We start from the raw sequence: 23597 nt of genomic DNA, 5'->3' as shown, positions 1-23597 counted from the left end.
AGTGTATACACTCACAATATATATAAAATTAATCATATATATATATATATATAAGGTTCCTTCCCTCCCGTTAAAAGTAGAGTTGGTCTAATGTGCACACATTCTCCCTGAATTTAGACATTTCTCCATAAATTTCTATATATAGAGAGAAAATTCCTTTCTTCCCATAAAAGTAGGGTCGGTTTAACGGATATCCAATGTATACACACTAGAATATATTTCATATGTCATATTTTTTAAAATGTAAGATTAATTAAAAATTAAATAAATATAAGAGATGGTAAGCAAGATTAGATAGGAACAGTGTATAAATAAATGTAAAAGAGGATAATAATTATTAGTCTATGTATATACATTATATGTTCAATGAATTTTGGATGTATTATCAAATGCCTAATAGGCACCCATTAAGAAAACCCTTAAAAGTATCATGTTTTTTATTTTGGAAGGTCCAAAATGTTTGTGATATTACGAAGGAAAAATGGCCAATTTAGTCCCTAAACTTTTTTTCCCCGTCGATTTAGTCCTTATATATTATTTTTAGCCAATTTGATCCTTAAACTTATATTTCGGTTTCAATCAAGGAACTTAGCGGCGGAGCCACCGCACAATTTCCTTCAATCTCCTAATTGAGCAACCAAAAGGGGTATTATTGGAATTTCAATGGTGGGGCTGTAACAAAAATTAAAAAATATAGACTACCAGACAGACTTAAAAAGAATAATGGAGTACTACCGTCGTAGTATACTACAACTACAACTACTCCTCCGCTACTAGCAAAGTGCTACTGCTACTGTAGTAGTAGTAGGATTCTGGAGGACAGGAGAGGAGAAGAGGGGAATTGCCTCTCCGGGAATCCTAATCCAACGCATTCGGACCGGCACAAGCCTTCAAAACAGGACTCCAGATCCACTGCACCAAAAACTTCTGACCCCTGACCCCTCCTCCCCTACACGTTGTACGTCCTTTCCTCTCTGTCCCTCATCACCTGCCCAATGTACCCTTCCCCGCCCTCGTCCCGTACAGCCCCTCGCACAGGTTCCTGATCTCCGTCGGTGCCGTGGGGGTCCTCCTCCGCTTACCACGCGTTCACCAGTGGGTTCGATGCCAGCTCCGCCAGCTCGTGCCCGACCAGCTTATCATCCACATTCGGAGGGGCACTGCTTCCCGGAGTTGCCCACCCAGGCGTACGGTAGCATGTAGCCCACTACGGATAGGAAGGTGAAGTAGTGGAAGCCGCAAACGGCCCGGCAGAAGTCCTGGACAGTGACGTCCCCGGAGGTGAGGATGAGGTAGATACGGTTCTTGGGGTCGACGAGGAAGGGCTTCGATCGGACCGCGGCAGCGATGACCTGCTGCATGGAGAGGCAGGTGAGGTGGGTGCCTTGGGAGCAGCGGGTGTCGGAGTACTCCCCGGTGACGAGGACAGAGCTGGAGATGTTGGCGCCGGTCTGGTCGGTGTAGAGGGAGACGGTGTGCCACCACTGGGAGACGGAGGGGGAGGGAGCGGCGCGGCGATCGGAGGTGGAGATGGAGAGGAGGAAGTCCTTTATGAGGAGCTGGTGGGAGGCGGCCTGACGGGTATTTTACATACGTGCAAGCTAAAAAATATCGAATTACACCCGTTCACTGCAAGTATACAGATCAACTAGTAGTTTAGGGTATATATCGGGTCGATCCCACAGGGAAGAGTGAACAATTACCGGTATTACTAAAGCTTCTCTATTATTTAGACTATCAATGAATTATAACAAATTTATCCTACTGAAATTATACAAAATAACAAATAAATGCTCCTTAGGTTGTAGTATCCCTAACTACTCATGCAAGTGTTATATTTGGATCATTGAGTACTACATCTAGGCTAATTATGGTGTAATTTCCTTATGCATTTGAATCCTACTTTCGTAGTGAATCAATTATACTTATAACTAATCCATACCTATTCTCATGGTTATGAAATTAGCTACAAATTCATTTCTTCAGTGAAATTACATGAAATGAATCACTAAAAACCACATAGGTGCACCTCTACTTTCGTGAGTGTACTCCCTATGTTTAGCACTTATTGAACTAATGTTAAATCTCAATTTTCATTGCAGAAATAACACCTTAGATAATCACAATTAATGGTACCAGATTAATCATGATTTAAAGAGCTAAAGTGCTAAATAACTTGCTCAAATCATAGCAGTTAAATAGCCAAATGATAAACACTAACAATCATAGAAAGTTCAACCAAACCCAAGGCATAAACTTTAAAAACACATAATAGACATAAATTCCAGAACTTGCATATTAACTATATTTAAGAATCCAATACAAAAGATAAAGAGTTGGAGAAGAGATAACCCATGTCATTTGAGCTTCAACTTCTCTTTCTTCATCTCTATTTTCATCCTAATCTAGCCATTATACAAGAATGGATGAACTACACTTACTACACTATCCTACACTAAGGAAATGGAAGAACTACATTTCTGCACTCTTCAAGCTTCTCCCGTATGTTTTTAGACCTCAAATGTCTCTGCATATAAGCTGATGAAAAGTCCTTCCCTTACCAGTCAAAAATTTCTGCTATGATTCTCCAAATCTGAATTTGTTAAGGGAGTCAAAAATAATGGCTTTTGACTTGGAACCTTGGCTATATCTCTTCCTTATGTCTTCTGAAGCATGTGCAGCCTACGTTTTCTCTCCAACTCTAGCTGGAAAGTAGTGTGAAGATGAGAAAAATGGCTAAGCAAATTACAGAAATTCGGCTGCCAGACACGTTTTTACTTTTGACCTCACTTCAACTGCATTTTTCTCCATGATGAAGGCCGAACTGGCTTTTGTGCAAAACACAAAAGTTGTAGCCCTTTGAATTAGAGTTCCAATGCTTCAAGAATCATCTAATTTGGAGATCGGTGGACTGAGATATGGTCAAAATACCATAGACTGGTCAATTCTGGGGCTTTCGACCATCCAGATAAGTTTCTGATTTTCGACCTTTTGACCAAGAAAACGGCTGAATTGGACTTTGATGTCTTCATACCAAATGTAGATATATCTCTTAGCTTCAAAATGGTACCAAGATCACCTTGATCCGATCATTGTAGCTCCTGATATAGTCAAAATACGAAAATATGTCTGAGTTGTCAAAGCTGACTTTTCTTGATTTTTGTCCTCAAATTGCATTTCTTCCTTTTACACTTCATATTTTATTTTCCCACTTTAATCCATCATCAATCATCCAAATATCTTCTCAATGCACTTCATTTGATGATTGAATCATTAAACCTACAAAATATGAAGTTTTTCCCATAAAAATCCATAAAATGCAATATTTAGCCACTTTAACATAAAATGTATTTTTTACCAAAACCTTAGTTATTTTAGTTATTAAACTAAATAATCAAACCAAAATTAACTAATAAAACACACTAAAAATACGTAAAATAAACCCTTGTCAAATACCCCCACACTTAAACCATTGCTTGTCCTCAAGCAATAAAAATACAAACCAACAATGATCCAAAATTTGAAAATAAATATATGTAGCATTTCAACTTCATTTCCTCAAAACAGAGTAAATAACCATTATGTAATTATTCAATTAAGTTCAAGTACTCATAATATCAAGTAAAGGAGAGCCAATTATACCATCATTATAACAAATTCAAATCGATTTTTCATCCTTACCTGATTTCACAAGCAAGCAACTCATATGGTCAATAATAATGCTTCCTAAACTCATGATCATCTTTTAATTCTGTTTAAAAAGATATTTATTAATATTACATATCTAAATATTACTTAAGACGTGAGAATGCCTTTTGACGCGAGAATCGACATTTTTAGATGAAGATCACCGGTTACTCAACACTTCACATACTCAAGTTGCTTTGCATACTCTTAATTCAAGTACCGTTTTACGCGAAAGTCGACATTTGTAGATGAAGGCTCCCGGTTACTAAGTACGAGAATTATTGGAGTAGAATAAATCTTTTTTTCTCGTTTTTTTTTTCTTTCCACTTTTTTTTTTCCTTTTTTTTTTTTACAGCAAAAATAATAATAAATTCCTCAAAAGAATAATCATGAGAAGAGTATTGCACTTATTGACCATATTTATCACTTAACTTATAAAATCAAATAAAGCGAAGAAATTTCATCAAATATGCAAAAAAAATATAGGCATAATTTTCTCCACTTTAAAAGATATACTTTCCTACAAATGCAAAAATTATAATCGCATAATAGTCATTTCCAAATTAAATGAGAAAAGAAATGTTTAAGCCACACATATTTATCTCAAATGTAGAAGAAATTTGAACTACTAATGGTATGAAACTTGTTACCCCTTGGATAAAATTGAAAAAAATATGAAACTTTTTGGGGCAAGTTTGCAATTTTGGACAAGATTTTAGAAAAATTTTGAATTTTAACACAAGTCCAATATTTGCAACTAATAATTCAATCACATACAATGTATATAATCTCAATTCTCCCCCCACACTTAACATACACATTGTCCTCAATGTGTAAAAAGGAAAATCAAGATAAAGAAAAGTAATACTCCCCTATTGTTTGCGATTGAATATGAAGCTTCAAAATCCATTGTCCGTGTATCTCCAACGCTCATGAGTTTCATTGGATAACCATTAGTGATGTAATCCTAAAAATGAAAAATGAGAAACAAAAGTGATAACAAAGGTTTAATAAACAAAATGATGATCCGTAACTTCAATCCTTTGTTTTCGTGATGTACCTAAAAAAAATACACAATAAGCAACTCAAGGTACAAGAAAATATATATGAGGAAAAGAAGAAAAAAGAAAATCAAGGAATCTGCATTTTTTTTTTTTTGCTCCGAAAACGCGACTCATCAAAACGCGCCACCAAGCCTCGTTTTGTGAAGTCGCGTTTCTTCACATATCTTGCAGGATCGAAAACGCGACTGTGTTATAAAATGCGACTTGGAGTCGCGTATTTGAAGGCGCGTTTTTTGGTTTCTGAACAGGCTGGAAAACGCGACTTGGTAGAAAACGCGACTTTCTGTCGCGTTTTGAAGGCGCGTTTTCTTCATTATAGGCGCAGAATTGAAAACGCGATTCTCTGAAAACGCGATTCACTGGCGCGTTTTTTAGAAAAACGCGTTTTCTGCTGCGAAATTTAGCAGAAATTTAATTTTTGAATAATTACAAATGATACCCCAATTTCTCAAAATGCATCATAGATCATTTGTTTGCTAAAATACTCAATGCATGCACATATAAAATGATCAAAATATGCATTTTAACCCCTTCTAACAAATCAAAAACAACAATTACTCAAATCGAGGGGTTAAGTTCCTTGATCAAACTTCGTCTTTTTCACCTCATTTGGTCACTTTTGCTTTTATTTCCAATACCTACAAATGAAAAATAACGAAATAACTCAAACACATACTTTAAACATAAAATCACACCAAAATAACATAAATAGCCAAAACATTGGGTTGCCTCCCAATAAGCGCTTTTATTTATAGTCGTTGGCTCGACTATTGAACCTCATTTTTCAAGGAGGTTTAGTTAACGAATAATTCACCATTTTAGGTCGTGGTGGATCATTAAAAGGTGACTTTATAGCAAAAGTCACATATTCTAATGATGTGAGAGATGGAAGTGGCTTACCTATTTCAAGTGTTTCATAAATATTACCTTGAAAATACACCACTTGAGAACTTACCAACGGGAATGCCATGAGAGTATCTTGGGCAGCAATACCCTTAGAACCTATACTTTCAATGCACTCCTCAAGAGGGGTGAAAAATGAGTCATTAAAACTCACCTCTTGAGACTCAAAGTTAGTTCCAAAGATATTATCTTGTGAAATGGACATTTGCTCATTGAAACACAATTGAGATTCATCATTTTCATCAACATGCAATCCATTTTCACATACAACATTCCTACCATTCATGCTAGGATCATTTTGCAATTTATTAGAAGAAATAACCTCACACAATGCATTCAATTGCTCATTTATTCTGCCAAAGTGAGAAGTTAATTCATCTATTCTTTTCTCAATCCTATCAAAACGGTCGGAATTCACATTAGCTAATTTTTCTATAGCTAACTCCCAAGATGGTTTTGCTTTATATTGGACATTTTCAGATTGGTAATCATAAAAATATGGATAATCACTATATGCAAATTGATTTTCCCAACCATAAGAAAGAGAATTGCTCCAATTAGCATTGTATTGATCAAAATAAGGATTGTAATGCTCTAATTCATCATAGCAATCCACATTTTGTGCTTGCATACATGTATTAGTTGCATGATAACCTCCACACAAGTCACAAATCACATGATAAGAATTAAAAGCATTAAAATTCCTCCCTTGTTTAATTTCATGCATAATTGTGTCCATTTGAACTTGTAACATCATAACATCAAATTTAGCCTTTAAGCACCTTATACCATCTTCAAAAGACATACCTTCAGTAATTTCTTGGTTACCTCTGTTGAAGGAGCTTTGCACTAGGTAACCATCCATTGCCAATCTTTCATTTCTCAAGCTTTGTCCTCCCAGTTCACCTACCCTCCTCATTATCTAAAATTACTTTTAAACAATCTCAAAAGTAAGATTACTTAAGAAGGATAGATTCCCAAGACACAAAAAACAGAAAAAAAAAAATAAAAATAAAAGTTGACTAAAAAAAAAAATGACATAAAACACATAAGATACAACAAAAACAACAAAAATAAGAAAAATTGTCTAAATTAATAAAGTTGCTCTTCACACCGATATTGCCAAATCTTCCCCGGCAACGGCGCCAAAAACTTGACGGGTATTTTACATACGTGCAAGCTAAAAAATATCGAATTACACCCGTTCACTGCAAGTATACAGATCAACTAGTAGTTTAGGGTATATATCGGGTCGATCCCACAGGGAAGAGTGAACAATTACCGGTATTACTAAAGTTTCTTTATTATTTAGACTATCAATTAATGATAAGAAATTTAACCTACTGCACTTATACAAGAAATTAACAAATAAAAGCTCCTTAGGTTGTAGTATCCTAAAACTCATGCAAGTGTTATATTATCATTGAGTAAGCTACATCTAGGCTAATATGGTTGTAATTTCCTTATGCATTTGAATCCTACTTTCGTAGTGAATCATTAATAACTTATAACTAATCCATACCTATATCTCATGGTTATGAATTAGCTACAAGTTCATTCTTTTCAGTGAAATACATGAAATGAATCACTAAAAACACCATTAGGTGCACTTCATACTTTCGTGAGTGTACTCCCTATGTTTAGCAACTTCTTGAACTAATGTTAAATCTCAATTTTCATTGCAGAAATAACACCTTAGATAAATCACAATTAAATGGTACCAGATTAATGCATGGATTTTTAAAGAGCTAAAGTGCTAAATAACTTGCTCAAATCATAGCAGTTAAATAGCCAAATGATAAACACTAACAATCATAGAAAGTTCAACCAAACCCAAGGCATAAACTTTAAAAACACATAATAGACATAAATTCCAGAACTTGCATATTAACTATATTTAAGAATCCAATACAAAAGATAAAGAGTTGGAGAAGAGATAACCCATGTCATTTGAGCTTCAACTTCTCTTTCTTCATCTCCATTTTCATCCTAATCTAGCTATTATACAAGAATGGATGAACTACACTTACTACACTATCCTACACTAAGGAAATGGAAGAACTACATTTCTGCACTCTTCAAGCTTCTCCCGTATGTTTTTAGACCTCAAATGTCTCTGCATATAAGCTGATGAAAAGTCCTTCCCTTACCAGTCAAAAATTTCTGCTATGATTCTCCAAATCTGAATTTGTTAAGGGAGTAAAAAATAATGGCTTTTGACTTGGAACCTTGGCTATATCTCTTCCTTATGTCTTCTGAAGCATGTGCAGCCTACGTTTTCTCTCCAACTCTAGCTGGAAAGTAGTGTGAAGATGAGAAAAATGGCTAAGCAAATTACAGAAATTCGGCTGCCAGACACGTTTTTACTTTTGACCTCACTTCAACTGCATTTTTCTCCATGATGAAGGCCGAACTGGCTTTTGTGCAAAACACAAAAGTTGTAGCCCTTTGAATTAGAGTTCCAATGCTTCAAGAATCATCTAATTTGGAGATCGGTGGACGGAGATATGGTCAAAATACCATAGACTGGTCAATTCTAGGCTTCAGCTTTCGACCATCCAGATAAGTTTCTGATTTTCGACCTTTTGACCAAGAAAACGGCTGAATTGGACTTTGATGTCTTCATACCAAATGTAGATATATCTCTTAGCTTCAAAATGGTACCAAGATCACCTTGATCCGATCATTGTAGCTCCTGATATAGTCAAAATACGAAAATATGTCTGAGTTGTCAAAGCTGACTTTTCTTGATTTTTGTCCTCAAATTGCATTTCTTCCTTTTACACTTCATATTTTATTTTGCCCACTTTAATCCATCTTCAATCATCCAAATATCTTCTCAATGCACTTCATTTGATGATTGAATCATTAAACCTACAAAATATGAAGTTTTTCCCATAAAAATCCATAAAATGCAATATTTAGCCAATTTAACATAAAATGTAGATTTTTACCAAAACCTTAGTTATTTTAGTTATAAAACTAAATAATCAAACCAAAATTAACTAATAAAACATACTAAAAATACGTAAAATAAACCCTTGTCACGGCCCACCAGTCGTACCAGATGAGGTAGATGTTGATCGGGGAGGAAAGGGTGAGGCCCATGTTGTAGCGAAGGTTGACCAAGTCAGAGGAGCCCTCAAATTTCTTGGAGGCGGAGAGGGACTTAGGGGCAAGCTTTGGGTTGAAGTAGGAGTCCGATTGTGTTTGGGAGAGTCTGCTGCTTAGCGGAGGAATTGGAGGCGGCAGCAGCAGCATTGTTGAAGGAGATGATGGTCGTTGCTTCTTCTCCTCCTCCTCCTCTTACTGCTGTTTTAGTAATCAACATTTTGTGTATAATTTTTTTTTAATGTCACTTCTTTTTAATTTTTGTTACAGCCACACCATTGAAATTCCAAAAATACCCCTTTTGGTTGCTCAATTAGGAGCTTGAAGGAAATTGTGCGGTGGCTCCGCCGCTGAGTTCCTTGATTGAAACCGAAATATAAGTTTAAGGATCAAATTGGCTAAAAATAATATATAAGGACTAAATCGACGGGGAAAAAAAGTTTAGGGACTAAATTGGCCATTTTCCCTATTACGAAAGTCAAATCACATAAGGATGGCAACCAGAGCAAATGAATTGGGGGGAGGGAGGGGCAGGGGCAAGGGAATTTTCTCCTTTATTTTAGATGGAGCTGGGATGAGGATACCCCACTCCATCCCTACAGTGTCCCTGGATACTAAAATAAAGTTTAAAAAAAATAAATATCTCTATATAATTTTATACATAGATACATAGACACAATATAACTACATATTAATAATATATGCATATATATTATAATATGATAGCTAAAAATATCATAATTTGTATGATAAAATGATGACTTGGTTAATTTTAGTTTACTTGACTTTTTTACATATTGTAAGTTGTTTACCAAAAAATAAAAACAAATATGATGGTTTTACGTTTAAATTTGCTGTCAATGTTATAACCACACATCAATAATATATGCATATATATTATAATTTGAGAACTAGAAATATCATATTTTGTATGATAAATTGATGATTTGGTATTTTTAGTTTACTTAATTTTTTTTTACCTATTGTAAGTTGTTTACCAAAAAATAAAAACAAATATGATGGTTATAAGTTAAAGATTTGCTATTAAAAATGGAGAAATGAATTAAAGACATAAAAATAATATATATATATATAATACACACACACACACAATCGAGAGCAAAAGTTATCTCGAGTGTCAAGAATTTTCCTGGGTTAGCCCTCCCCGGGCAGATCGACTGGTTTCCGTAGTCCCCTCATAAGGGCAGGTCACTAGTTCGACCCCCGGGGAGCTAACGCGCTGTGAATCTTGGGGCGGGACTCTAACAGTCGCAGGGGATTAGTCGGGTCCAATGGTTCAGGACACCCTGTGCCGACAAAAAAAAAAAATTCAAGAATTTCCCTGGCATAACACTCACACAGAAGAATTTCCCTGGCATGATTGAAGGTAATTTCTTGGTGGCTCAAAAGTCATGTCAATTTATTGGTACTTTGACGATTCTATTTTTGTGTTGACAAATGGCGACTGGGCAGTGGTCTGCAAATTTTTGTCAAAACATGATGAAGGACTCATCATGTTGCTTTGAAGTGCGATGTCAAACAAGGCATACTTGGCACTGAGACTAAAGTTCTGCTGATACAATGAATTTGAAGGTAAAGAACACGACAAGAATAGTGAGGTAACGATTACATTTTAGGAAAAGTTTTTTGGTTAAGATGGTCCAAATTCTGAATTCGGAAAAAAAATGTTTAGCTCCAAAAACATCATATTCGTCGTTTTAACCATTATGTACGAGGCCCACGCATCGTAATGATTTTCATTGTTGAATGAATAGTTTAACAACCTGCTCAAAAAAGGCTTAAACTTTGTAATTTACTCAACTTTTGCCTTGTTTGAAGCCAACAAGTTTTTTGCCAAGTTTGTTTGCTACAAGTTTTTTAAAATTTTAACTATAGTAACCTCAAAAAACTTTTCAAAGTTTTTAAACTATTCATTTTAAAATATTAAAAAAAAACATACTTCAAAAAATTTTAAAAAACTTGTATAGTAAGTTACAGTAAAGTTTTAGACAAACATTCAAAAAACTCACTTTCCAAATGGAGCCAAAATTTTTCAACTAAAGAATTAGGGAGGATAATCCTGCAGCATGTTGCTTTGAAATACGAATGTCATGTCGGAAATTAATGAAGGCATACTTGATATTGAGACTAACTTCTGCTCATACAACGAGTTTGAAGGTAAATTACGACAAGAATAGCGTGAACAAAATTAAGGAACATGATTAAATGTTAGAAATGATTACTTTTAATGAATGCCTTACGGTTTAGATGGTCCAAATTTTGAATTTGAAAAAAAAATGTATGGGCTGAGTAGCATCATGTTTATAGTCTTGAATGTTTATGTGTGAACCTCATAAAATATTATATTCTTTTCCATGGATATTCTTTCGTAAAACCACAAAGCTTTAATTCAATGGGTACTAAAAAGGGATTAAATCCTTCTTTGAATGGCAGATCGAGGAGTTCAAACCTCGCTTGTGATGAAAAAAATCTAAAAGAGGTGCTAAAACATCTTTTTGGTCTAATCTTGTTATTATACCTGCTAACCCCTTATACATCTTCTTTAGGCTCCCTAATCTCTTATACAGTCTCTTTAGACTCTCTCTCCCTTTAGAGTATGATAGATTATATTATAGGAATGCTATCATTGCAACAAAAAAAAAAAAGATATTCTTTCCTACAATATGGATATTCTTTCCTACCTTGGTAATGATTTACAATATGGATATTCTTTTTAACATTATCATTGTATACGCTGATGTATACCTGTTAGCCCCTTATACAACTTCTTTATACTCACCCTTCTTGTAGAGTAGGATAAATTAGGTTATAAGAATGTTATCATTAAAAAAAAAGGGATATTCTTTCCTACCATGGTAATGATTTACAAGATAGATATTCTTTCCTATATTGTCATTATATATGTCGATGAATTTGGATGTTTGTCACGTCATTTCAATTTAGATTTAAATATTAACTCATTAGTGTATATATGGCCAATGCATGAAACATTTATTCCTACAATATTGGATAAACTATTTCACAACTTGCTCAAAGTGCCTTAAATTGTTCAACCGTTCTTGCTATTATCCCATGCTTCTGGACATGCGGGATCTCTCGGAATATGCCGGTCTTCTAATTAGATATAAGTTTTAAATCAAGCATAAATTATTATTAACGGTCATAGCTAGACTTTGAATGGACAATAATTTGTTTAGGGATAATTAATGAGATCCTATGAAACCTGATTGCATTAATAATTGTGAACATTATTAGTTGACCTCATGAAATGGAATTTAATTTTCTATAATAACTCGTGTCTTCTTGTAGAAGAAATATAATAAACTTGGGACGGAGGTTATAGCTGGCAATTTGCATGAAATTAAACTATAGTGGCATTTTATAAGGGCGGCGATTAATTTTTTCTTTTCTTTTCTTTTCTTTTTTCCTTTGGTCTCGAGTGAACTGGGTATGGAGAAAGATGAGATAAGCTATTCAAGTTTAAAATTAATAGGACTAAATTAAGATCGAGCATTTAATAACTTTTCTCTTCATACGCATCTGATAGTAAGATAGAGAAATACATGCTTGATAGTTTTGCTCAAAATTGATTCGATATGACGCAGATTAGTGCCCAATTTATCAAATAGAATTACTTACAAGAATGAAAGAGTTTGGATCGCTATTTTTACGAGTTTTTGTAGAAAAATATACTGTAACGATTTGATATATGTGAAATAAAAAGATAATTAAAAAATATTTTTAAGAAAAATATAATTTTTTTCACAAAAAATCACAATCAAAACAAGCACTATATAAGATTTTAAGTTTGAGAAATGAGGTTCGTTGCATAAAAAAGTGACATTTGGTGGGCTGTTGCTTTTCTAATCTAATCTAATCTAAACTACAGTTCAACCACTAACTCCATTGGCCTCAAATTTGCGTTGCCTTTTTTTTTTTTTTTTTTGGGTTTTTTCCTCCATCTATGCCCTTTTATTTTTTCGGCCCCAAGTTGTGGCTGGCAGGCAAAAGGAACTCGGGTTGTAAAATTGTGTTTTACGTTATTCTATGGGGCAAACGAATCAAATCGAGTTGAGTTTTGGTTTAATCAATTTAAAGCTCAATTTAATTTTACGAAACTTGAATTCGAGCTCAAGTTCTACGAGTTCAAAATTTCAAGCTCGAGGTCAAGTTTAAAAAATTTAAAAAAATAATTATTTTTTTTTAAAAAAATAAATAAAAATAATAATTTTTCTTAACAAATAATAAAATATTAGAGATATATATGTAATTTTACTATTAAAATAATATATGTACATATATATATATATAATTGAACTGTTTAATATTTTTAAATTCGAGTTTGAGATCAAGTTCGACTTGATCAGTTCGAACTCAACTCGAATTCGATGTTGACCGAGTTTGTACTCGAGCCGCTCGCGATCTAATTCCATCAATGTATTTATTTATGAATACACCTTGTGCACCACATTGTTCCAAAATATCACAACCCAAATAAGGCTTTCTTGACATAAAAGTTAGTGTTTATGAATAAAATATTTTTTTATATTCAAATAAGATGAGCTGGTGTCATTGTACACCAAACGAATGTATCAGACCACATCGTACCTAATACCATTAATGTATTAGACGATATCTAAGTTGGAAAATTACAATAATTTTTTGTTTTTCACCATTTAGAGACTCCTCTCAAGGTATCTAACCAAAACCAAAAGCCAATAATATTAAATGCGATTCGTGTCAAAGTTTGAAGAATTCACTAGACAATAAATACTCCACCATAATTTAGTAATCAGTTTCAATGTTACGTGAATTTATCCCGTGGACAGTACGGCGCAGGATAAATAAATAGTAACACAACTAGCAAATGATACGATCGGAATATACAGAAACTTATTTTAGATGTTCATTATTAGACACATAGTCAATAAGCAAGATGAGAATTATTAAGAGAAAGAAGAAAACTCTTATTACATGAATTTAATTTGAATAATGAAAGCAAATGATAGTTTGTATAGAATATTAGAATTAACTTTCTATACACTTACAGTGCATATGCATTGTCGGATTTACAAGCATGATAACTAAATTTAAATTTAAAACCTAAATTTTGCATGCGTAACGTACATATAATGCGACTAGTGTACTAACCTAAAATGTAATAGGCAATGATTAGACCAAATGATGTGGTTTTTAGTGTTGGTGCATTACTTTTGTCCAAAGTACTGGTTTAATAAAGGGCTCCATATGTTTAATTGAGAGATAATCTCTTCACAATTCATTGCAACTTCAAACAAGAATTGTTGAATATCTCCAGTTGTATGCCTTATGAAGCTTAAACATCATCTGAATGAGATATAAATTGCATTTAACAAGGATTGTCGATACTATCAGAGCAAAACTTAGGATCCAAAGCAAACTTCATATTTTGAACAACTTTACCCTTTCTTAATTGAGTTAATCTTCTATATATTGATCGTTTATATACTAATATGGTTGGATATATAATAAATATGTACAATTTGGATATGAAATTGAAATACAAATTAATTATCATGAATCTAGTGCTGATAATTTAGAAAATAAACTAAGATTAATTCTTCTTAATTTACGTTCACTTGTTCAACAACAATCTTCCGGGCCCCACGGGCCACAACAAACGTTTTCAATTTGACCCACAATCAAAGTCACTAACGCAAGCCTCGTTTAAAAAGTTTGACTCCAGGCCAAAAAAGTCTGAACACGTAACTCCAACCCAACAATTCAATAAAGAAATAAATAATCCCCAAACCAGTACTTCAAAGATCAAATCAAAACCACGAACTCAATTGTGGTTCTACAAAACACTTCTGAAGCTACGAATGTACTTCTCCTTTTTCTCAAAATTTTTTTTGGTGTGATTGCAAAGATCATACAGTAATAGGAACAATATAAACAAATCACAACTCTAGCAAATCACGACAACACGAGTTACAATTCAATATCATTACATGGTAACCTTCATAAAATGAAAAAAAAATCACAATCAGTGAGACTCGAACCGATGATCTCTTCTTTTTTTTAAATCTGAAATCAAAGATTATCAAGAAAGAATGAACCACAATGAATCCCAAATGAAACTTGATGTTTATCATTTGTGTATTTCTACATCTTGTTTATTTTGAGACGTGTCATACATGTAACATCTATTCTTTTAAATTGTTGATTGATTTAAAGTAAAAAATGAGGCTTTTAATGTAAAGACAGGATAGGGGGAGGATGGGGCAATTAGTGGTGCCGTGGAGGAAGAAGGAGATATGTTGGCAGAGTGGGCTTGGTTAGGAAGAGAGCCGCAAAGAAAAGTCACAAAGAAGATATAGGAGTGTTGATCTGTCACTAAAATGATTGGAAAATTGGTTTAATTATTTAGATTGAAGGTGGCTATGACAATGGTGGCTAGTAACCTTTCTAATAGCATCATAGCATGGATGATAATTGATACTAATTTAGGATTTTAGGACTGGTGATGAAAGGGCTTGTTGTGGCGCCCATTAGATTTTAACACCATTGTTATACTAAATGAAACATCAATGCGAGATGTCAAAGTGAATTATATTAGCACTGAGATTAATTTCATCCATGAAAGAGAGGGAAAATAAGGGGTGGTTATAAAGCGGGATATCTTTTTTTTTTTTTTAATCTTTATCACTTAATTCATTTAATCGTAATCGTATTTTACATCTTTTTTCTTCACATTTTAATTGAACAAATAGATGTTATATAAAGAAGGGCAAAGTTTTTGATATACGTAAAATTTGCTCTGGATCTTAGCTTTTGCTGTCACAATATCGCCAATCTTTGACAAGTTCAAAAGAGGAATGAGCGCAAACAGTAATTGTGAGACATGTATGTCTTAATTATCGATAATTAAATTAAAACCTGAAATTTTGACATCGACACAAACATTAATTATGAGACATTGATTAAAACCTCGGAAAGTTGACATGAATACAAACGCTAATTATTAGACATTGATGTCGTAATGATCAATAATTAAATTAAAACCTGAAATAATTGACGCTATGACCTTAATGTGTAGTGATAGAAAATAACACGGCATGTAATTGTCCATTAGTTGGAGAAAACCTAAGAGATCCACGTAGTAGTGCGTACGTGGTTAGTTTATATGCACACACTCGGAACATGCAAGTGATGTATTTGTAGAATTCCATGATAAAGGAAGACAAAAAAAGACATCTATTAATTGGTAGGGCTTTCACGTTTAACCTGCCTCATTTCCATCATTCCAAAGAAAGAGAGAGAATACATTTCATGTGGGTAAATTTTTATGTGGGTAAATTTTTATGAATTCCAGTACCACACGCGTTATAATTTTAATATATATATATATATAATTTTGATATATATATATATATATAGACACATACACATACACTATCTACTATATATAAACCCTAAGAAAGGTTTTGAGTTAATATTGGGTTAACATTTATTATTACTTTATGAACTTCTTTTTTTACCCTTATAAAAACTACTTTTACTTTAATTACGTATAATTGCCCATGACTTTGTTACTTTTTACTATTTAAATATATGTTTTCAACATAACTACCCCTAAACATTATAACTACCAATATAAAATTATTTTATGAAAAATATTTAAAAGATTAAAGTTTGCTTCAGTAATAAAAATTTTATTTAAAATATATGACCATGAATATTATGTATTTTTTATTACACACACATTAGGTGTGCATTGAGTATTAGTGTATATATATATATAGTCTGAGAAAGGGGTTTGAAGTTAACATTGTGGTTAACATTTATCATCATATTATGAACTTCCTTTTTTGCCTTTAAAAAAACTACTTTTACTTTAACTACCAAAAACTACCCATAACTATTTTTACTTTTAACTATTTAAATATATGTTTTCAACATAACTGCCCCTAAACATTATAACTACTGATATAAAATTATTTTATGAAAAAATTTAAAATATTAAAGTTTGATTCTGTAATAAAAATTTTATTTTAAATATATGCCATAAATTTTATATATTTTTTGATTGCACACACATTTGATGGGCATTTAGCACCAGTATATATAATGTCTTTAACTGTTAGTTGTGTCATTTGGGATGTTGGGTATTGTTAACTACTTGTGAAAGTGTTCAAAATTTAGGGAAAAAATATCTAAAACATAGAAATAAGAAAATATGATAAAAATAGACTCGAGAGTTTTGGTGATTAAGAGTAGTCTGTAATTTTAAAAGTCACCGTGCCTACAATACACTTATTTTTCAATTTTTATTAGGTATCTGTTCGGTATTTTAATTATTCTATTCAAAATTTTTTGTATGCTCTGTAATCTTTTATTGATCTAGGAGAAATAGTTGGATTGATGGGGCCTACCCCTTCATCTGCAAGTATCTTAATTCAAGAAGACATAAACTTACAATAAATATTCCTAGTAAACATTTAGAATATATTAATGTTATCCACATAAAATTCATCTAGAGTTCCAGTACACTCTTTTCTTCTTGTTTTTTTTTAGGCAGGGAATTCCACTCTCTCTCTTTTTGTTTTCTTCTTATTTTTTTTTTAAATACCATAGGAAGGAGGATTCTCCCGGAGCAAAAAGAAATCAAAATAGGGGACAAGGAAATTCCCAATAGAAAGTTATAGGCAAAAATTTGGGTAAGTTTATTAGTGCACTCATTTGTAGACTAAATGGTGATCTTCTTAAAGGATCATGCATCATTTGACACAAAACTCTTTTTCTATGTCAGGTAACTCTTAATATAATTCACAATTTGGAAGTAAACACATAAATTATGGAGGAGATTCTGATCTATCGGATGAAGTTAAATCTTTAGAATTTAAAGATTTTGGATTCTACTTCTTCCCTCTCCACTTTTTAAATCTCACATCTTCATTAGAAATTTTTTTTTTAAGGTAAGACCATAAACTATATATAGTCCAGTGTTTGTATATATAGTTATACGAAAGATCGAGGAATGTCAAGGTAATTTACGCTTAATTCGTGATTTTGTATTTGTGGTGCTCAATTGGTTGGCATATTAGGATAAATTTTAGCGCACTTGTTAAAGTGACTAAAGAGTTGGATACCCATTGCTAGGAGAAATGCTGCCGCTTTGACACGTCCACGTCACGCTTGATTTTGCACATGGATACGTTGTACATGTGGCTTATTCTGGCAGAAGAGACAGAGGAAATGTCTTTAGTAGAAGCATACACTTGGCAAAAAATTTATTCCAACGAATACAAAGATTTTAGCTGCATTCTTTAATGTCATTATTGATGTTGTATCCATTACAAAAAATTTCTTAACTTCTCTATCAATAATTTATTACTGTGTAGACCAATTATTTGGCAAGCCTAATAATTAGTCTTGATCAATGAAAATTCTTCAAATAAAAATTTGAAATTCATTAATTTCACATTAAATATACTCCAAATGAGATTGTGGCATCTTTATTTGTCTAATTGGCTGTAAATTATTTATCAAAAATTAACTAAAATTTGCCAAGTCATTAGTTTGGACAGTGATAAAATTTTTACTTTTTAATTGGTTAAGATACCATTTTTCTAAATAAAAAAAATCGCCCATAGAATTTCAAGTGGTCTTGCAACGTTTCTGACTGCGAAGCCCATCACAGGTTAGCCGCAACTCTAATACTGATGCCCTCTTACCAGGTAAGTGCGCAAGTATGAACTGGATTAGGGCCACTTATTGGTCTCAGAAGTTCACGCCTGATGAGGATAAACAGTATGTGTACTCATATATTTCCATTCAAAACTTTTAACTTTTATTGTATCCACCAGGGAGGATTTTACGGTCCCTTTTAGGTATTATATATATATATCTTTTTTTCTGACGGAGTGGGTATTCGGGTCAATACTTACGGGGCCCGACTAATCTCACTCCGACCTGGAGAGGAGGCCCCACTCCACTCGAGCACGGTAGCAAGGGGGCTCGAACCCTGATTGCCTAGGTAAATCCACCGTACCCTAAAGAGAGGGAGCAGACCGCTCGAGCCAATACTTTTTAGGTATTATACACTTAAATTAAATTCTTGTATAATAAAATAAGTGTTTTAGGCCAGTAATTGTAACATTCACAATCATTTAAAATTTGAAATTCTATCATCATTTAAGGATAGAAAAATTAAGGAGTGGTCCGTAATGGACCACGGAATTTGTTTTCAATTTTAGCCGCTCGACGACGGCCTAATCAACTCACTTGCAATTATTTAGTGAATGATATGACAAATTGATAAAAAAGAATTGTTTACCATATCCAAATGAATGATCCCCTTGCACTATGTTTAACAAGGAAACCTCCATATTGCACATGATATGCTGGTTGATGCCTGCCATGTGTGCCGACCTTATATATTACTGTAATTCATGGTGAAAACAAAAAAAGCCAATTGTGGGACCCCAACTCCAGGGAATAATACCATGAAAGTGGTGCTATAAATACCCAAGCACTGCAAGCCTTGTTGCCAAAAAGAATTCTAAGAGCAAGTGAATTGAATAGAGGTTATAAACCTAGTCTTATAAAAAAAAAAGCTTTAATTTTCGTCCTACAGCCAGACTCCTTCTTCCTTTCCCTTTTTAGTTCGTAAAAAGATACTGTAAAAAAAAAAATGGCATTGACTCTGAACAGTGGTTATGAAATGCCAATTCTTGGTCTTGGTTTTTTTCGCATGGAAGGCAAAAATATAAAAGAGATTCTCTTCAATGCAATCAAGATTGGCTACCGTCATTTTGACTGCGCTGGTAAACTCTCTTTCCATCTCTACTTTTCTCTTTACATATAATAACGTGTATTCCTCCTCCTCTCCGTCTCTCTCTTTCTTCCTTTTAGCATGTAAACTTTCATGTATAAAAAGTTCTACATTCTTGTAGTTGCAGTACATCTTATTTTGTATACATACATACACATACATATATGTATATATATACATATATACATATACATATATATTTATTTATTTATTTACATGTGTATATGTATCTTCTTTCCTTTTTTTGCGTGTGAGATTTGAATTTATAATTGAAAAGAAAATGAACCAGTGGAAAATGTTGTAAATCAATCAGCATATTTAAGAAAAATGAAAAAAAAGGAGACCCAAAAATGTTTGTTTAGAATTAAGTACTCATGTTTGTAAGGTTGTCACTATGCAGCTAAATACCAGAATGAGGAAGAACTTGGGGAAGCCCTGGAAGAAGCGTTTCGCATGGGACTCGTTAAGAGGGAGGAGCTTTTCATTACTACCAAGGTTGTTATATATTTATTTATTTTTGTTAATTAGTTTTCACGAATTATTCATATTACTACGAAGGTTAAGTTAACTTAACGCTTTCACATGCTAACACGGTAAAAAAATATTTTGCACAAGTACATCTATATGCATGTTTATAATGCAATTCCCAATAAAAATTGAATTTTCTTGCATCATTGGCACCCATAAATGAAGAACTTCTCATTTAATTACTATATAAATGTGCAATCATTACTAGATAGCAACTCCAAAGCTACAATTGTACTAGTAGTATATATCTGTTGTACCCAATATGTGATTTCCCTACTTTGACGAGGTATATATACATATAATAGCATGAGAACTGTTACCTTGTGTTTTGCTGCAGCTGTGGAATTCAGACCATGACCACGTTCTTGAGGCTTGCAAAGACAGCCTGAAAAAGCTTCGTCTTGATTATCTTGACCTGTATCTCATTCATTTTCCAGTACCCACAAGGCATACAGGTAATCGAACTTCTATGTTTACTCCAAAATTTCTTTTTAGTACTACTTTTTTTCTCGAGCAGAGAAAGAAGGTTGGAGAAGGGCCGTGAATTCAAAAGCACTCTACCCAATCGGAATTCCTAGATTTACTTGGGTCTTTTGTACCCAATTGCAGTTTCTGAATTTGCTCGGGTTATTTGTACCAATAACTTTGTAATTGCACGTACTGCATCGGTTGCGGTACATTTGGTGCATGCGTGCAAAAAAAAAAAAATCTGTGCAGGAATTGGAAAGCCAGCCAGCGTGAAGGGGAAGGATGGTGTCCTGGACATAGACACTAATATCACTTTGGAGACTGTTTGGCGTGGCATGGAAAACTTAGTCTCTCTGGGCTTAGTTCGAAGCATTGGAATCAGGTACCAAGTCTAGATAACAATTTCAGTTCATGTTGTTTACTTACTTTTCATGCTATTCATAATACACAATAAAAAAAACTTCGAGATTTTTACGTCCGTTTTTTTCTTCTTTTGCAAGACAAATTAACCTCCATTGCTTTCAAACAGCATAACAATTTGAGGATAAAATTACGAATTGAAAACAAATTATTCTAAAGTCCAAAAACTTCCGTCTGATACACTAAGGTGACAATCTCAATGAGGTAGGAGTATTATGTAGTGCTAGGTAATTGATGCTTCCTCCACTCTACCACGATTATACTATGTTATTTATATCGACTTATTTACTTTTCTTAAATATAAATAGCTAAAAAAATCTTACACAATTCCCTAAGTTACCAATTCGACAATCATAATCTCTCTTTTTTTTTTCCTTGATTCAAGAGAGACTCTAATCCGTCTGTGAATGTACGCAGCAATTACAGCGTTTTGCTAACTAGAGACTGCCTAGCTTATTCAAAGGTGAAGCCAGCTGTGAATCAACTGGAGTTGCATCCTTATTTCCAGAGGGATTCCCTTGTCAAGTTCTGCCAGAAGCACGGCATCTGTGTCACTGCCCACACCCCACTGGGAGGAGCCCAAGCCAACACCGAAATGTTTGGCTCTGTATCATGCTTGGATGACCCCGTTCTTCTGGTAATCACTTTTTGTTTTTTATCATATAGTTTAATAAATAAAAACTATATGATAAAAATGATAGTGGAAATGGGATTAACAAAAATTGAAGTGCAATTAACATTCCCTTTAGTTAAACTTATATTTAAGTTCATTCATTTTCAATGTCCAAGAATCATGTATGGCTAAAATCTTGCTATTGCTTCTCAGGGTATTGCTGCGAAATATAAAAGGTCTGTGGCCCAGATCGTTCTGCACTGGAGCATTCAGCGAAATGCAGCTGTGATTCCTAAGACATCAAAACTTGAAAGGTTGCAAGAAAATTTTCAGGCCCTTGATTTCGAGCTCAGCGAAGAGGACATGGAACTGATCAAAACTATAGATCGGAAAGCTCGATCCAATGACCCGGCCAAAGGTGGTTGGAACATAGACATATACGAGTAAAGGGATGGCTAAGATTGAAGTACCAGGACTTAGAGGTCCTGAGTTCTAATCTCCCTTTTTTTTATTAGCTTTTTAAATTCCACCCCCCCTATAAAAAAAAAGTCTTTTTAAAACGAAGGGATGGATGTTTGGAACAATTACTAGATACTTATATAGGCTTAGCCACATCTTATAAGTTATGCTGTAACTTATCATGGATGCTATAGTTGGAGTGTTAAATAAACTTGTGTGCTATTTCAATGTATTTATGTGGTAGCTGAAATATATATACATATTTATGTATAAAAGAATAAAGAAAGGTTTTTGTCCTTCCAATTCAAGCATTAATTGGGGGTGTACTGCAATTATTCCGTGGCTGTTGGCAATGGATATGTAATGTGAACTTAGTGGCGGAAATTTGAACCCAGAGAAACAGCCTACATCCATAAAACAATGGGGTTATTTGTCTTGCAAGCCCACAACAAAACTAGCAGACAAAAGAGTAGCCCTGATTACGGCTGCTATTAATTGCTCCAGTGGAGCCTGCAGCTATTGTCTTTCCCTCTTTCTTTCAGCTTGTGTGTTTGTTTCAGATGTCTTGTCTGCATATCTACGAATGCTGAAAAGGATTGGCCGGGGCCCAGGTGGGATTGATATGTAATTTGAATAATTGTGATTAACGCATGTAATTAGTTCTTTAGGTATATGGGATTAATTATTGCAATTACTGTAAGTTAATATATCATGCATTTCATAAAACAACTTTATTTGAAGGGGGATGATAAACGTTAGTATGTAATATTATTTTGATTTGTGCATTTGTAAGTATTATTACTTCATATATTTAGGAAGTGCTTGGTTGATCTTTTTAGTGTAAAAAAAATATGTAGATATGGCATTAGAAAATTAATGTTAATATAAATCGTTAAAAAAGTTGACTAATTAAATTATGAAACAATTTTGTTACTTTATTTGTTTCTAATTATTGTATCATTTTTTTGTAACTCATATTTTGTTTGTTGTTTGGTTGAAAAGGTTTGTCAATTGAGCAGATTAGCTTTTCCTATAATAGTGTTAAAATATTGAATCTTTGGAATTTAGTTCAAAGATTTTTCAACATTTTGACTTTTATAAACTGATTTCTAGTGCTGTAGGAATTAACTTCTATAAAGGGAGATAAAGAGCAAATAGTAATGTAAAGATGCATTATCAAAATAATTTTCTATAGAGATAGTAGATTCCATATATTTGAAAGTGATACATACCCAAGAAAAGAATTGTATAAGGAAGGTTCAAAAGTCTGATAGATTGAAAAATACGAGATTGCCACATAAGGCTTATGATCTTGAGTACCGCTGTACCAGCGGCTGCATTTTGGGTTTTTGATATTCTAGTACTTATGATGAATTTAGAGCAATGAATGGAATTGCAGTAGTGGCAGGTGGATTAATTCAATTCCTTTCCTTTGCTTACCTTTTAGTTCTTATTTCCTCATCACTTTTTTCTAATCTAGTTTCTCTTTGTAATCTGCAGGTACGCA

The 23597-nt window shown here is 33.5% G+C and overlaps 1 protein-coding gene and 1 pseudogene across 1 annotated transcript; one reads left to right on the top strand and one right to left on the bottom strand.

Annotated features, from left to right (window-relative positions):
• Positions 1 to 858: 858 nt before the first annotated feature.
• LOC113759846 lies at positions 859 to 8915 on the bottom strand (annotated as a pseudogene).
• Positions 8916 to 19333: 10418 nt separating this feature from the next.
• Positions 19334 to 22393, top strand: LOC113760869 (NADP-dependent D-sorbitol-6-phosphate dehydrogenase-like). Its single transcript, XM_027303605.1, has 6 exons — positions 19334 to 19594; positions 20003 to 20097; positions 20468 to 20585; positions 20848 to 20980; positions 21436 to 21655; positions 21845 to 22393. The coding sequence occupies exons 1-6, from the start codon at positions 19462 to 19464 to the stop codon at positions 22076 to 22078; spliced, it is 933 nt and encodes a 310-aa protein (XP_027159406.1). The 5' UTR covers positions 19334 to 19461; the 3' UTR covers positions 22079 to 22393.
• The last annotated feature ends 1204 nt before the right edge of the window (positions 22394 to 23597 follow it).

The sequence above is a fragment of the Coffea eugenioides genome, chromosome 2 (assembly GCF_003713205.1).
Source record: "Coffea eugenioides isolate CCC68of chromosome 2, Ceug_1.0, whole genome shotgun sequence".
Taxonomy (NCBI): domain Eukaryota; kingdom Viridiplantae; phylum Streptophyta; class Magnoliopsida; order Gentianales; family Rubiaceae; genus Coffea; species Coffea eugenioides.
The sequence above is the reverse complement of the archived record's forward strand: the minus strand, read 5'-3'. Positions and strand labels throughout refer to the sequence as shown.

Excerpts from the sequence above, each read along its gene's own strand:
- LOC113760869 (XM_027303605.1), top strand. The coding sequence starts at position 19,462 with ATGGCATTGACTCTGAACAGTGGTTATGAAATGCCAATTCTTGGTCTT. Across the intron at positions 20,586-20,847 it reads AGTACCCACAAGGCATACAG|GAATTGGAAAGCCAGCCAGC; the intron begins GTAATCGAACTT and ends AAATCTGTGCAG. Across the intron at positions 20,981-21,435 it reads GTTCGAAGCATTGGAATCAG|CAATTACAGCGTTTTGCTAA; the intron begins GTACCAAGTCTA and ends GAATGTACGCAG.